Raw genomic sequence first — 17,046 nt, 5'->3', positions numbered from 1 at the left:
GATTTCTCCCGTTCCAAGCGGGTTTAATCAACACACAGCAAGACACAAGTGCAGGAGGAAAGGTCCCTACCTTGCTAACCCGTGTGCGGGACCAGCACACCTCTCCAACGGCAACCGGCATCCGGCCTTGGTTTACAGTACAGACTCTGTGTGGATTATTCCTAATCATGAGTACACCGATGTCACCCAGTACAACCTGCCGACTGCTTCCCAGCATTGCTCCCTACCTACACCTGAGCCCCGGGATTACACCTCCTCTACCCGTGGAGGGGATAACACCTTGCTGCCCAACACCATCGGTCCCGGACACTGGCCCCAAGAGGCATCGGCGATGCCACCATCCCATCACCGCAACACGCGGGTGGCGTCACAGACAAAAACTAACTCCCCTATAAATACCCCTCTTTCACTGTTGTGAGGACGGGCGGTTGCACGAGCCCCGGGTCCGGTCACCACTCGAGCTCCAAACGCGATCCCGGATCCTAGTGCCCTCGAGCAGCCCCTTTGCCACAGCAGAGTCGGCACCCGTCCGCGACAACAAAAACCTGGCGTCACGAACAGGATTCTTACCCCGTCAGTAGATGCCGTGCGCCTTGATTTGAATTCCGTGAAACGCTCCAAAATCTTGAACTGCCATCTTTGGCGCCAAAACAATAACTTCGTCATCTTCTTCCCCGAAAAAGGCGCGAAGCCCAAGCCCCGCCCCCTAAGAACGCGGGCGGAACTTGGTGACTCCGAAAGCAGGAAGTTGCAAAGGATAGCGGGTCCCGCAAGACTGCTGTTGAAAACTAAGGGGGAGCGGCATGTAAACCAAGAAGATAAAAGGCAGAGACACCAGGACTTTGCCAAATCCCGTTCCTGGACAAACAAGCGGCAGCATGTCTCAGGGATTCGACAACCAGCATATGGAGAGGCCCGTTCCCGACACCGCCGACTGGATTGAATAACAGACGGAGAAGATGTGCTGACCAATCCAGGCCCAGGCTCACTTCATCCTGATGAGGTGGATGACCGAGATGAAGGGCCTAGCTGCAGCCGTCCGGGCACGCGAGATGGAGATGGCCTCGCAGGAGCGGGTACGCAGTGACCCACGCCCCTATGTTCCCCAGGAACCGGCCGTCCCGGCTGAGGGGTTCGGCCTGCCCCCGTCTGCCACGTCGCTTCCCTCGCCACCCCAAGCTGCGGGAGCTGAACCCGTCTTGTCTAAAAAAGAGGACCCAGCAATGGGGACCTCGGGCCTTACCAGCACCACCGATCTGACACCCGTCTGGGACCCGAGCCAGGCCGCAACCCTGACGACATCCCATCCGGCCCCGAGCCAGGCCGCAACCCCGATGACATCATCCTCGACCCCGGCAGTCCACCCGGCCGCAACAATGATGACATCGGCCCCGGCGGTCCGCCCGGCCGCAACAATGATGACGACGGCTCCGGCAGCCCGCCTGGCCGCACCGGAGGTGGAACCCGACCGGAAGTCTATCTGGGCCGCAGTGCCGGCCGCTCCCAAATACCCCGTCCCGGCTGTGGAACAGCGGGAATGCACCTGCAGAGAGGAGGAGCAGGCCACTGAGCGATGGGGCCCACGGCAGAGAGAGAGACTGGTTCTTGCTGGCGCCGAGATCATCCGAGTGGGCCTGGCTCCCGAGCAGGAGGTGGAGCACAGAACCCGTGCCCTGTATTGGGAGTCGCAGCTAAGGCAGCTGCGCCAGAAAATTGCCGCTCGCGAGAAGCGCCAGGCTGAGGTGCTGGGCCGCACCTACAAAGAAAAAGACCACCTGCGGCAAGCCACTTTCCAGGGCCAGGGCTCGACATACCGAGGACAGGTCCGTTACTTCGACCCCCAGAAAGGATGGGGTTTCATCTACGAGATGATACAGGGTGCGGAACTTTGACCCGGACACTAACAAGGACACCCACAGGAGCCCGGAATGATGTAGCACCTACGACAAGCGGTGACACCAAGGGAGGGTACAGGTGTTTTGGGTGGCGGGACAAAGAAAAAAGAGTAGATGGTCTTCGTTAAAGTAACGTTTAAGCTGTGTGCCTCCCATAAAGGGAAGAAATGTTCCAAAGTTTTATTGTTGAAATGTTATTTATGTTTTACCTTTTTCAGATGCTGAAAAAATAAACACCGGTGCCAGAAAGCCCGCGGACGGGCTGTGTTTTACCAAGGGGGAGTGTGACGCCCTGGCAAAACCAGGTAGTCACAGATGACTGTACCCCCCACCACGGGTACAGGAATCGCCTCCTCCTTGGAAATTAACACTACATCCCTCACACAGGAACACCAGCCACAAAGCCTAGTCGCCTCCCCATGACAGCCAGTACACACCAGTGGGTGGGACCAGGCAGATGAGAACGCCCACTTAGGGGTCTTGAGATGACAAGGGGTGGGACCAGTCAGTTGAAGTTAAGTTGAAGTTAGTTGAAGTTGAAGTTGCAGTTGGAGTGAGGAGTCTGACAGAGGAGCTGAAGTGCAGTGTGGTCAGGGTTGGAGCCCTTGGACCACGGGAGAACCGACTAGGTGGCAGACGGCAGTGTAGGGCCACAGGCGACGGAGATCCGGTTGCGGAAAACCTGAAGTGGACTGGGGCAGGGTTGTAGCCCACCGGTACCGACAACGGGAATCCGGTCCAGAGGCCGTGCACAGGCGGGGTACCTGGACCCTAGGACGAGGCAAGCTTCAAGCCCCTTGGTAATTGACCAGCGGGACAAGGTACCAGGCTTTCTTTCCGAAGAGAGAAGCCCAGAGAGAGCAAACCAGCAGCCCAACGCGGGGATAAGGTTTCCGCCAAGAACCCATTAAAATCCCACTGGTCAGAGTTTGCGGGCAACAACTCCCTCTGTGTACAAAACAGCAGGGGAGCGGATTTATCCCGTTCCAAGCGGGTTTAATCAACACACAGCAAGACACAAGTGCAGGAGGAAGGGTCCCTACCTTGCTAACCCGTGTGCGGTGCCAGCACACCTCTCCAATGGCAACCGGCATCCGGCCTTGGTTTACAGTACAGACTCTGTGTGGATAATTCTTAATTGTGAGTACACCGGTGTCATCTGGTCCAACCTGCCGACGGCATCCCAGCACTGCTTCCTACCTACACCTTGGCCCCGAGACTACACCTCCCTTTCCTGTGGAGGGGATACCACCTTGCTACCCAACATCATCGGTCCCGGACACTGGCCCCAAGAGGCAGCGGCAGTGCCACCATCCCATCACTGCAACCCGTGGGTGGCGTCACAGACAAAAACTAACTCCCCTGTAAATACCCCCTTTTCACTGTTGCGAGGATGGGCGGTTGCACGAGCCCTGGGTCCGGTCACCACTTGAGCCCCAGACGCGATCCCGGATCTGAGTGCCCTCAAGCAGCCCCTTTGCCGCAGCGGAGGTGGCACCCGTCCGCGACACATGTGCGGTTCAAAATGCAGCTGAAAAGCTGCATTTTTAATGCATTGTGAATTCATAATTCTTGCAGAATTCATGCGCTCTGGATGCTTGCTCTGCCATAGACAGAGTGGGAAAAGCATCCAGAACGCATAAAAGAAGTGACATGTTGCTTTTTAGAACGCAGTGTTTTGGCAAAAAATTTCAGCATGCAAATCGCTGCGTTCTAAAAAGCAATGTGCGGATGGATTATGCACAATCTTCATAGATTGTGCTGGGGACGCAGGACGCATGCTTTTACGCTGCAGTGCAATACACAGCATAAAAGCATGCACAACGCACACGTGCACACACAGCCTTATAGTACCCTTCTGCTTAGATTTCCATCCCTAGATACAAAGGTTAGAGTGCCACAACAATGTGGACAGAAGACTGAGTAGTGGCCCTATGGTATAGAAGAAATAAAAAAAGGTTAGTTCCTAACCTTCCTAATCAAGGCCAAGACTAGTCTGCGACTCAGACCCTTGTCTGTCTCCGAATTACACTAAAGGCCGCTTTACACGCTACGACATTGCTCAAGCGATCTCATTGGGTCACGGAATTCGTGACGCACATCCGGTCGCTTTAGCGATGTCGTGTGTGACACCTATGAGCGATTTTGAATCGTCTCAAAAATGTTCAAAATCGCTAATCGGTGACATGCCCCCCTATTCCCAATTATCGTTGCTGCTGCGTGTACGATGTTGTTCGTCATTCCTGCGGCAGCACACATCGGTATGTGTGACACCGCAGGAACGAGGAACCTCACCTTACCGGCGGCCGCCGGCAATGCAGAAGGAAGGAGGTGGGCGGGAAGTTACGTCCCGCTCATCTCCGCCCCTCCGCTTGTATTGGGCGGCCGCTTAGAGATGTCACTGTGACGCTGAATGAACCGCCCCCTTAGAAAGGAGGTGGTTCGCCGGTCACAGCGACGTCGCTAGGCAGGTAAGTAGTGTGACGGGTCTAAGCGATGTTGTGCGCCACGGGCAGCGATTTGCCCGTGTCGCACAACCGATGGGGGCGGGTACGCACGTTAGCGATATCGGTATCGATATCACAGCGTGTAAAGTGGCCCTTAACTCAGTATCCGGCTGCCCAGGTGAAGCTTGGTTGGGAGAAGTCAAGTTTTTTTTCTAAGATGTATTCTTATTGTTAATCTCCAGTTGACAGGATATTAACCAAGCAACCAGGAAAAGTATATTTCATTAAAAAGATGTCCATAGGACAGAGCAGGTGGATATTTAACCTGAACTCATAGGCTCCAAAGCAGCTAATTGGAAAATAGAACTGTGTTCTTAGAGGTGTGAGATTATATATACATACCACTATCTAATGGCAACTGTTATGAAAGCCAGCATTTGGGTTAAGGCTAGGGGTATACATCGGCTATGAAAATGTCATTGCACGGCTGAAAATTAAAGTATTGCAGTATTGACAGTGATTATCTGTGGTATGTGTTGCATATATTGTTATCTGCATGAAGGTGTTTGGAGGATACTGGGTTATTGTACTCAAATCTCACCAATGTATTTTCCAACTTTTTAGGAAAGTCTACCAGTGTCACAGTCTTTTCTCTGTTACAGAGTCTGTTGATTAAATGGATTCCCTTTCCTTTGGGGAGGAAAGGGTTAATGTCAGGTTTGATTCCAGCAGCTCCTGACTCCTGGTCAGGTCTTTCCGGTTGGGACCAGGCCCAGGTCCTATAAATACCCTCTGCTTCCACCAGAGGGTGCCGGCGATTTTCATCATTTGGTAGCTTTGCCAGGAGGAAAAGGAGCTGGTGAAACCCTCTCTCTGAGACTTGTGTTGTGGGCTGCAGCATTGGTGCTTGCTGTATCAATTCTTGGTGTTCTGGTTGTACGGTATGGATGTTACCCGGTAGTCTGTTTTCTTTCCCCCATTCTGTGTTGTTTCCCCTTGTGCACTTTTAGTGACTCCTTTTTGTGTGATTGCCGTGTGTTCGAGTTGTAGTCGTTGTCACCCCTGGTTTGTCTTTATTTGTTGGTGGGTTTGTAGACTTGTGTTCTTTCCCCTTCCCCTCAGGATTGTGGAGGGGGGTCTTATCATCAGGGACAAGAACAGGAGATAGGGACTAGGATGGAGGCCCGGACCTCCCTACCTTCAAGGGTACCTACGGGTGTTAGGGTGAGCGCAGGGGCCCCAGCCACTTTGTGACAACCAGGTTACTCACAAAATGATATCACACATTGTGCACCAGCCTAACATGTCTATGGATGTGCAGAGAGACGGTATAGGAGAGAAGGAACATATGAAAAGCTTCACATGTAAAGCGCCATGGAATAAATGTCGCTATAATAATAAATAATAATAATATGAATCCCATCTACAGTAACAGGTTGTTACAGAAAAGAGAGGGGAAATCAGGTTGTCGTTGGAAATTAGTCTTTAATATCTGTTCTGATCCTTTCTAGACTTAATAAGTTAAACTTTTGCTACTATTCAAAAAACACGACCATTTTTCTTTATACACAAAGGTCTCCACCTAATCCATTTTTGCAAAGTAGAAAAATTAATAAAAACAATAAAAATACACTTTTAATTGGGGACACTTGAATTGCAATTTGTAAAACAGATTTTCCCCCAGCAGCGACCACACACCGAGCAATGAAGATATAGACGATCTGGGCCATGACTTATAGCAGTGGTTAGAGATTCGGGCCTGTTATATAGAGAGGACATATTGTCATCTTTACCGCCCCTCACAGTCACACCCACGAGAGAAGCTGTGAAGGAGTCTACGTGACTTAGCGCAAACCCTGGAAATGGGAAAAGCCCATGTTTTCTATAAAGATTATAGCAATCTATATATATAATTGCCTTATTCTGTCTGTCTGTCTGTCTGTCTTGCTCCAAAATTGTGTCCTTATGGTGACAAACAGCGGATTGGCCGCTGGGCTCGCCATGGCCCCGCCCCCCGCACGGATTGGCCGCTCGCCTCACCTCGGCTCCGCCCCCCCCCCCGTACGGATTGGCCATGTCCTTACGGTGACATCCAAACAGTGGATTGGCTCCTGGGTTCGCCATGGCCCCGCACGGTTTGGCCGCTCGGCCTCACGGATTGGCCGCTCGCCTCGGCTTCTCCCCCCCGTACGGATTGGCCGCTCGCCTCGGCTCCACCCCCCCGCACGGATTGGCCGCTCGCCCAGGCTCCGCCCCCCACACGGAATGGCCTCTTGCCCCGAGGTGAGCGCATCAAGGTCCTGCAGCGGCGGAACACACACACACGCACACACATAAGGACACACACACACACACATCAGATCACACTCACTCTCACACACACCTCACACACACATCAGACAAACAGCGGATTGGCCGCTGGGCTCGCCATGGCCCCGCCCCCCGCACGGATTGGCCGCTCGCCTCACCTCGGCTCCGCCCCCCCCCGTACGGATTGGCCATGTCCTTACGGTGACATCCAAACAGTGGATTGGCTCCTGGGTTCGCCATGGCCCCGCACGGTTTGGCCGCTCGGCCTCACGGATTGGCCGCTCGCCTCGGCTTCTCCCCCCCGTACGGATTGGCCGCTCGCCTCGGCTCCACCCCCCCGCACGGATTGGCCGCTCGCCCAGGCTCCGCCCCCCACACGGAATGGCCTCTTGCCCCGAGGTGAGCGCATCAAGGTCCTGCAGCGGCGGAACACACACACACGCACACACATAAGGACACACACACACACACATCAGATCACACTCACTCTCACACACACCTCACACACACATCAGATCGCATCCACATACTCACAACATCCCATGATATCGCTTGCTTCTCGGCGGCAATACTGTGCAGTGACCTTCCAGGACCTGCCGGAGGATCACATGGCCGGAAGCATGTGGTATCTCCGGATGTTGTGATTGTGTGAGCGCATATGTGCGATATCGTCAGTGTGTGTGTGTGTGCGTGTATGCGATCGGATGTGTGTGAGTGTGTTCTGATGTGTGAGTGTGAGTGTGTGTGTGTGCGTGTATGCGATCGGATCTGTGAGTGTCGGCAGAGGAGCACGGCGTGCAGCACAGCTGCTGGGACCGCCCAACGGTGGGCACAGGGAGAAGTGGGGTGTGTGTGTGAGTGTATGCGATCAGATGTGTGCATGTATACTGTCTGATGTGTGACTGTGGAGCACGATGGGGGGTGCACAGCATGGGGGATGGAGCATGATGGGGAGTGCGCAGCATGGGGGATGGAGCACGATGGGGAGTGCGCAGCATGGGGGATGGAGCACGATGGGGAGTGCGCAGCATGGGGGATGGAGCACGATGGGGGGTGCGCAGCATGGGGGATGGAGCACGATGGGGAGTGTGCAGCATGGGGATTGGAGCACGTTTGGGAGTGCGCAGCATGGGGGATGGAGCACGTTTGGGAGTGCGCAGCATGGGGGATGGAGCATGATCGGGAATGCGCAGCATGGAGGATGGAGCACGATGGGGGGTGCGCAGCATGGGGGATGGAGCACGATGGGGGGTGCGCAGCATGGGGGATGGAGCACGTTTGGGAGTGCGCAGCATGGGGGATAGAGCACGATGGGGAGTGTGCAGCATGGGGGATGGAGCATGATGGGGAGTGCGCAGCATGGGGGATGGAGCACGTTTGGGAGTGCGCAGCATGGAGGATGGAGCACGATGGGGAGTGCGCAGCATGGGGGATGGAGCACGATGGGGGGGTTCGCAGCATGGGGATGGAGCACGATGGGGGTGCGCAGCATGGGGGATGGAGCATGATGGGGGTGCGCAGCATGGGGGATGGAGCACGATGGGGGGTGCGCAGCATGGGGGATGGAGCACGATGGGGAGTGCGCAGCATAGGGGATGGAGCACGATGGGGAGTGCGCAGCATGGGGGATGGAGCACGATGGGGAGTGCGCAGCATGGGGGATGGAGCACGATGGGGAGTGCGCAGCATGGGGGATGGAGCACGATGTGGAGTGCGCAGCATGGGGGATGGAGCACGATTGGCAGTGCGCAGGCACGATGGGGGGTGCGCAGCATGGGGGATGGAGCACGATGGGGGGTGCGCAGCATGGGGGATGGAGCACAATGGGGGGGTGCACACCTCCCCCCAAAACAAACACACACACACACACACACACACAAACACACCACACACACACACTGGGAACCACAAACACCGCCCTACACAGACACCCACACGCACACACACACAACACCCAACACACAAACACCGCGGCACACACAAATATACGCACATACCGCACAACGCACATACCGCACAACGAACACACTGCACAAAACATACCTCCCCCCAAAACACACACACACCCCACACCCACACAAACCGCGCAACACACACACAACGCTACAGACACACAGCGCTCCACAAACAACGCAACACACGCAACACACAAACACCACTCTCACCCCCCGCCACACCCAGACAACACCCAGAACATGTACAGCGCCCTACACAAACACTTGGTAACTACACACAACAACATCTATATATATATATATAACAAAAATCATACATTAACTACACAATACGTAAATTCTAGAATACCTGATGCGTAGAATCGGGCCACCTTCTAGTTACTAATAAATGGCTCCATGCACTGGCAGAAAGGGTTTATGTGGACATTTGGTAAAATCCTCACCAATGCTCCGGCCAGGATGAGGAGCTGTCACTTATGGTACACTTGAGTCTCCTGCTTTGTGGTGCACATATTGATGGTCTTACTTGTGACCACTGCAGTAAACCAGTACTGAACCCGCCCTTTGCCGCCTCCTTGTCACACATCATTTGCCCTCACTGGGAATCAATGTTATACTCACTGCTAGCGTAGTCAGGGGGAGCATAAATCTCATTGAGATGAACAGGGCCAGGCTTAGCTACTTTGAGATAAACCATATCAGAGGTGTTCTTTAGTGCGGCCACGGCTTCCTCGTGTCTGACATCTTGCAGGTTGGTGTTATTCACCTGCGAGCAAACAAAAGATAACATAACACTGACAAAAAGAAGCCAAATCACCTCCCATGTTGGGCTATTTATAAGGCAGACTGTTACTCACAGCTAAAAGCCGGTCACCAATCTGTAGCCTTCCATCCTTCTGCGCAGCTCCTCCTTCAATGATCTTCGTGATATAGATACTATTGTCCCCTGGAATGTGCTGGTTACCAATGCCTCCAGCAATACTGAACCCCAGCCCTGCAGGAAACAGAGAAAGTCAAAGCTGCAAGTCCCAGAGGATATCACCAGCACTTATATGTCTGAAACATAATCTATGTCAGTGTACCTGCAAGAAAATGTACAGAAATTACAATACAAATTCTGTATGTGTGAAACATTTCATTTTTGTTCATAAATCAACAGTACACATGAAAATAAACAACTTTATATCTCATCAGACAGATCTGCTTTTTTCTCTTCTAGAATCAGTCATTAGCAAAATTCTCAATTCTGAGGTAAAATCTGTATTCAATGAAGACTTTTCCATTACTGAGATAGGAGATGGCAGTTGGTGCTGATGATATTCTATGGCAATGGGAGGAGGGGAGGAGCTAGAGACAGAGGGAGGAGCTAGAGGGAGAGCTCCACCCCCTCCTCCCTCTTCTAGCTACAAAGAATCTCATCAGTGCATGCTGTCAGGATCCTCTGTTGCCGGCTCAGGGAGTGGGTGATCATGTGACTACAAGTATGCAATATGTATTCCCGGCCATATTCCCACTGGATGTGAGAGACCTCACTCACTACAAGTTTATTGAGTAGTGCATTTCTAGTCAGAATGTGGCTGGAACTCTGATATGCATATTGCACATGGCCGCGCAGTCTCACCAGCAGCACCAGGGAATACTGACATTGCGCACTGTGAGGATACGCAACTCTGCAGCCACATAGAGTGACTGCAGACTTTCAGTCCACACTTGGTCATCCTCTTTAACAGTGAAGCCATCAGCTATTTTGTCAGTGGAGTTTGTAAGCCTTCTTTCTATTATTATTCTTTAAACCTTCTTCTAAGTTGATTTGCAATAGCAAAAATGCTGAACTTTCATTTGGTTACAAATGTTTAGTAGAACACAAATGCAAACGTTTAAAAAGAAATTGTCTCTAGATTTTTGCTATTCCATCTGAAAGCAGAATGATGTAGGGGCAGAGACCCTTATTCCAGCGATGTATCACTTACTATGCTTCTTGTTGCAGTTTAGATATAATCACAGTTTTATCAGCTGCAGATCTACCAGTTCTGTGAATGCTGAGCTCTGTTTAACCCCGCCCCCCCCACAGATCACTGATTGGCAGCTTTTGTGCACACTGTGCAGAGGCAGAAAGCTGCCAATCAGTGGTAGACTATACAGAGCTCATGAATAGAGAGGACATATTCACAACAGGTTTACTAGTTCTCCTTCTTTAGTGATAATCTTCTGCTGATAAACAGTGATTTTATTAAAACTGAAGAAAAGCAGCCAGGAAAATGACACATCTCTAGAATCGATGTCTCTGTCTCTACGTTATGCTGCTCTCAGGTTAGGTAGAAAATATCTGGGGACAGATTCCCTTTAAGTAAAGAAAAAAAATTGCCTCCTCTGAAGATGTTAACATCCTTTAATTCATGGGTCCCCAATATGAGTCCTCAAGGGCCGCCAACAGTGCATGTTTTCAGGATTTCCTTAGTATTGCACATGTGATAATTTAATCACCTACACAGTTGATGATTCCAACACCCATGCAAAGAAATCCTGAAAACATGCACTGTTGGCGGCCCTCGAGGACTGGAGTTGGGGAGCCCTGCAAGTTTAATTGATTGTGCATTACCTATGCATATGCGAAGTCCTATTACTGTATATATCAGCTTTAAGACATTAAGTTTATCATTTTTATATGATGAATTTACACACTGACCTTTAGGTCCCTTGAGTAGATTGACCTCCACAATAGTCTCTGGAGGACTTTGCCTGCGTCGGACCAGCAATCTTACTACAGGACCAGCCTCTTTTAGAGCCTCCACCGCTTTACTGTGCACCACCTCGGTTACATCTACATCATTGACTCGCAGGACACAGTCAGTCACCCTGCGCCAACAGCAAAGGAATTTGGTTATCATAAGACAGAGTGTAAATTAAAGGGGTATTACTATTTCCAAGAGCCCATTCCATTAAGTAGTAGATGTAATAATAATAAATACCTTTAATTAGAAATGTAGTATAGTTCTCCTGATTCACTCACTGTGTCGCTCACCTGAGTTCAGGGCATTGCAGGACCTTAGGTAACCATGGCTATTATCACGAGCTATTAACTAACTAGCTGTCACTATAGTCTAATTGGAGGTATTTGCTAATACTATTATTATACCTACTACATATTGACTTTATAACCCTTTGCATAAATCATTAGTACAAGTGAATATAAGTGAATTTGTAATATGTATTATCAGATAATTCATCTTCTTTCTCCCTGAGGAATCCCTCTGTTTCTGTGGTCAGTATATGGGAGATATAATATCATTCTGTCTGAACCCACTAGCTCAGAGAGGACTGACAAACAGAGATATAGACAGCAGAGGGCAAAACTTGTGAAAAATACAAGTCATGTATAGGTTAGAAATTGTATTTTTCTCGTGTACACCCATAGCAGCTTATTTTGAAAAGTTACCAGTAATGACAGGTATCCTTCACTTCATAACTTCAGACAGCGGATGATACCAATGTGCAGAGATTATATACAGTATATACACTGGGTGCAGAATTATTAGGCAAGTTGTATTTTAGAGGATTTTTTTTATTATTGATCAACAACTATGTTCTCAACCAACCCAAAAGACTCATAAATATCAAAGCTTAATATTTTTGGAAGTTGGAGTGAGGTTTTTTTTAGATTTGGCTATCTTAGGAGGATATCTGTTTGTGCAGGTAACTATTAGAGTTGAGCGCGGTTCGCGGTTCGAGGTTCTCCAGTTCGGGGCTCGAGTGATTTTGGGGGCTGTTCTAGATCGAACTAGAACTCGAGCTTTTTGCAAAAGCTCGATAGTTCTAGATACGTTCGAGAACGGTTCTAGCAGCAAAAAGCAGGGCTTTTTACAGCTACAGTGTGCAGGAGCCATCGCTGGCAGCCTGCCACAAGCTGGTAGCCAAGATAAACATCGGGTATCCAACCAAAGCACTTTGGTTAGTAACCCAATGTTTATCCTAGTTACGTGCAGGAAGCCCACACTTCCCCGCTCAGCTCGCTCCGCCCCCTCCTGCCCGCGGCATGTACACACACACTCACACACACTCACACACACACACACACACACACACACATGGTCCCGCTCGGCTTACCTGCGGTGATGAAGTCCCGCCATCCCGACCTCAGCGCTGTCACTGTCCTCAATGGCCGCCGCTTGTCACATCACCTTCTCTCGCTTCCGACCCGAGACTGACTAGCGGTGACGTCACGGGCCTCTCGCGATACTTGGTGTGAAGGCGCCGGTCATTGAACTCAGTGACAGGTGCTGTCAGTGTGCTGGAGATCAGCGCAGGTAATGTACCTCGCTGACAGCAGCACTTGTCATGCCCTGCAGTGACCTGGGCTGACCCATTGATGTTAGCTCAGGTCACTGCATTGCTCTCCCAGCCAATGGGGAACATCCTGCTCTTCATTGACTGGGACAGTGTGGATCGTCATGGCAACCCCTTGGATTACACCAGACCTGGATTTGTTTTTCTTTCTAATAAATTGGTTAAAGAGGGAATGTATTGGGGAGTGTTTTTTCAAATAAAAATGTGTTTGTCGTCTATTTTTTTTTATTACTGACTGGGTTGGTGATGTCGGGTATCTGATAGACGCCTGACCTCACCAACCCCAGGGCTTGATGCCAGGTGACATTACACATCTGGTATTAACCCCATATATTACCCCGTTTGCCACCGCACCAGGGCGCGGGATGAGCTGGGGCGAAGCACCAGGATTGGCACATCTAATGGATGCGCCACTTCTGGGGCGGCTGCGGCCTGCTATTTTTAGGCTGGGGAGAGTTCAATAACCATGGACCTCCCTAGTCTGAGAATATCAGACCCCAGCTATCTGCTTTACCTTGGCTGGTGATCCAATTTTGGGGGGACCCCTACGTGTTTTTTTTTTTAAATTATTTATTTAATTTAAAATAACAGCGTGGGGTGCCCTCAGTTTTGGATTACCAGCCAAGGTGAGGTTGCCAGCTGTGGTCTGCAGGCTGCAGCCGTCTGCTTTACCCTAGCTGGCTACAAAACTAGGGGAAACCCCACGTCATTTTTTTTTTCATTTTTTTGGCTAAATACAAAGCTAAGCACCCCTTAGTGCCACATGAAAGGCACCAAAGGGTGCAAAATTACAAAATGCAGGAGAGTGGGACATTATGTGTCTTTCTGCCATTATAATGACAGAAAAGACTGATATGAAGTGCACAAGCACAGGAAAATCACCAGAACGCTCTACGCTGTGAAAAGCAGTAGAAAATGGCACCTGAGTGAACATGTGACCGCCTCATGTAGGATGAAGCTATGGATCCTGGGTAAATTTATGCATTTACCCTCATTCAGTTTTTTTGCAGTACACAAAAAAAACGGAAGGCACACGGATGACAAACAGATGACATACGGACCGTCTACGGAACGGAAACGGATGCCACACGGATGCACCCGTGAAAAAAACCGGACTGTTTTTTGCAGACCACAAAAATGGATCGGTCGTGTTAATGTAGCCTTATTCTGATCTGCCGTTTATAAACAGCAGGCAGAAATAAGTGAATAACGCCCCCTAGCGTCAGAAAATCTCCGGGGTTTCAGGGCTAGCTGAGACCCTGGAGATCACGATTCAGGACGGTTTTTCCGGTCCCCGCTCACGTGATCACAGGTATACACCGTACACCGATGATCACGTTACAGTAAATGACAGCGCCGGTAAAAAATCTGGCATGAACAAACACTTCTCCACTTCTTCTCCACTTCTTCTCCACTTCTCCACTTCTTCTACATTTTTTCTCCACCTTTTCTCCACTTTTTCTCCACTTTTTCTCCACTTTTTCTACACTTTTTCTACATTTTTTCTCCACTTTTTCTCCACTTTTTCTCCGTTCTTTTTCTATGGTCGGTCTAGCCATTAGCTCTGCCATGCATAGTGTAGCTCTACACGTACTGCACATGTTACTTTATGATTGACATCTCTTTCGTACCAGAGCTGTCTAAGCCTACTCTGACCCCATATTTGTCATTACTATATTGTCCTTGTACTGTATTATGACATTTGTATCATGTGTTTCATTTCTTGCTGTGTTGCAATTTTTTTGCTGCATCCCAATTGTACCTCTACATTGTTCGAGTTTATGTTATTGTTCTCTCACTCTTATGTGATACTGATTATTGTCATTTTTCATGATTACATGCAGATAAGTCCAATCTGACGAAGGCTCAGGCCGAAACGTCATTTGTAACTTGTTTTGGACAAAAACATATATGCTTATGAAAAATTTTTTTTTCTTAATACGGACCAATAAAGAGTGATTTTGCATTACTATCCGTTGTGACTTACTGACTTAGTCTGGGAGATTTAGAGTGCCGAGGTTACTCACAAAATTTTATCTATTATTACCTCTGAGCACCTATATACCAGTGAGCAGAGCTTCCTCTACAGTAGTTCTCCTGATTAGGCATGCCCTTACCTCATGAGCAGGGCATTGCAGCTTTGGTAGCAACCATTACGACATGGACTCTGCTGCTGTGGACCCGGGGAGAGTGAGTGCAGATTCATTGCACCCACACTCCTCACATGAAGGGTCCGCACTCCTAGAAAATGGGGGATACGTTCCCTCAGTGTCTCCCCCCCATATTCTAGATGGTCCAGAGTCGTCGTGGGACCCCTTTATTTTTTTTCTTACAATAAATTGGTGAAAGAGGAAATGTTTTGGGGACTGTTTTTTCAAATAAATTTCTTTTGTCGATTTTTTTTGTTTTTGTTAGTACTGACAGTTTATGATGTTGGGTATCTAATAGACGCCATGACATCACAAACTTCTGGGCTTGATCTCAGGTGACTTTACAGCTAGTATCAACCCGATTTATTACCCCGTTTGCCACTGCACCAGGGCACGGGATGAGCTGGGGTGAAGCGCCAGGATTGGCGCATCTAGTGGATGCGCCACGTCTGGGGTGCCTGCGGCCTGCTATTTTTAGGCTGTGAAGGCCCAATAACTATGGACCTTCCCACCCTGAGAATACCAGACCACAGCTGTCCGCTTTACCTTGGCTGGTGATCAAATTTGGAGGGGACCCTACTTTTTTTGTGTAATTATTAATATTTATAAAATAATTATAAAAAAAGAGCCTGGGGGGACCTCCACATTGGATCCCCAACCACGGTAAAGCTGCCAGCTGTGGTTTTCAGGCTACAGACGTCTGCTTTACCCTAGCTGGCTATCAAAAATGGGGGGACCCAACGTCATTTTTTTTTTAACTATTTTTTAAATAGAAAAAATTAATGGGCTTCCCTGTATTTTGATTGCCAACCAAGGTAACGACAGGCAGATGGGGGTGGCAACCCATAGCTGTCTGCTTTATCTGCGCTGAGAATCAAAAATACCGCGGAGCGCTACGTCATTTTTTTTAAAGATTTATTTTTCCAGCACTGTGATGTCCAGCAATCAAAATACAGGGAAGCCCATTTTGTTTTTAGTTATTTAAATAAATAATTAAAAAAAATATATATGGGCTCCCGCTGCATTTTTTGTATTGCTAGCTAAGGGTAATCCAAGCAGCTACTGGCTGCTAACCCCCACTGCTTGGTGTTACCTTCACTGGCAATGGAAAATCCAGGGAAGCATTTTTTATTTTTTTGGCCAAAAAACTACAAAAAAAGGACGTGAGCTTCGCCATATTTTTTGTATGCTAGCCAGGTATAGCAGGCAGGTGCTGGAAGAGTTGGATACAGCGCCAGAAGATGGCGCTTCTATGAAAGTGCCATTTTCTGAGGCGGCTGCAGACTGCAATTCGCAGCAGTGGGGCCCAGAAAGCTCAGGTGCTGCGTATTCCAATTCCCAGCTGCCTAGATGTACCTGGCTGGACACAAAAATGGAGCGAAGCCTACGTCATTTGTTTTCTAATTATTTCATTTTATTTAATAAAAAAAGGGCTTCCCTTTATTTTTGGTTCCCAGCCGGGTACAAATAGGCAACTGGGGGTTGGGGGCAGCCGTACCTGCCTGCTGTACCTGGCTAGCATACAAAAATATGGCGAAGCCCACATAATTTTTTCAGCAAAAAACTTCTGCATACAGTCCTGGATGGAGTATGCTGAGTATGCTGAGCCTTGTAGTTCTGCAGCTGCTGTGTGTCTGTATGGAGAAGAGCAGACAGCAGCTGCAGAACTACAAGGCTCAGCATACTCCATCCAGGACTGTATGCAGAAGTTTTTTGCCCACCAAAAAAATGACGTGGGCTTCGCCATATTTTTGTATGCTAGCCAGGTACAGCAGGCAGCCACGGGCTGCCTCCAACCCCCAGTTGCCTATTTGTACCCGGCTGGGAACCAAAAATATAGGGAAGCCCTTTTTTTTTAATTATTTCATGAAATAATTAAAAAACAAATGACGTGGGCTTCGCCCCATTTTTGTGTCCAGCCGGGTACAACTAGGCAGCTGGGGAT

General features: G+C 49.5%; 1 protein-coding gene across 1 annotated transcript in view; it reads right to left on the bottom strand.

Moving 5' to 3' along the window:
* Positions 1–17,046, bottom strand: part of DLG3 (discs large MAGUK scaffold protein 3) — a 557,827-nt gene that overhangs the window by 279,826 nt on the left and 260,955 nt on the right. The window contains exons 5-7 of the mRNA XM_075324895.1: positions 11,294–11,463; positions 9,465–9,601; positions 9,229–9,373 (exon numbers count right to left, since the gene is read on the bottom strand). Of these exons, the coding sequence (XP_075181010.1) occupies positions 9,229–9,373; positions 9,465–9,601; positions 11,294–11,463 (452 nt within the window). The remainder of the gene's footprint in view (positions 1–9,228; positions 9,374–9,464; positions 9,602–11,293; positions 11,464–17,046) is intronic.

The sequence above is a fragment of the Anomaloglossus baeobatrachus genome, chromosome 9 (assembly GCF_048569485.1).
Source record: "Anomaloglossus baeobatrachus isolate aAnoBae1 chromosome 9, aAnoBae1.hap1, whole genome shotgun sequence".
NCBI lineage: Eukaryota > Metazoa > Chordata > Amphibia > Anura > Aromobatidae > Anomaloglossus > Anomaloglossus baeobatrachus.
This window is presented reverse-complemented; position numbering and strand designations above follow the sequence as displayed.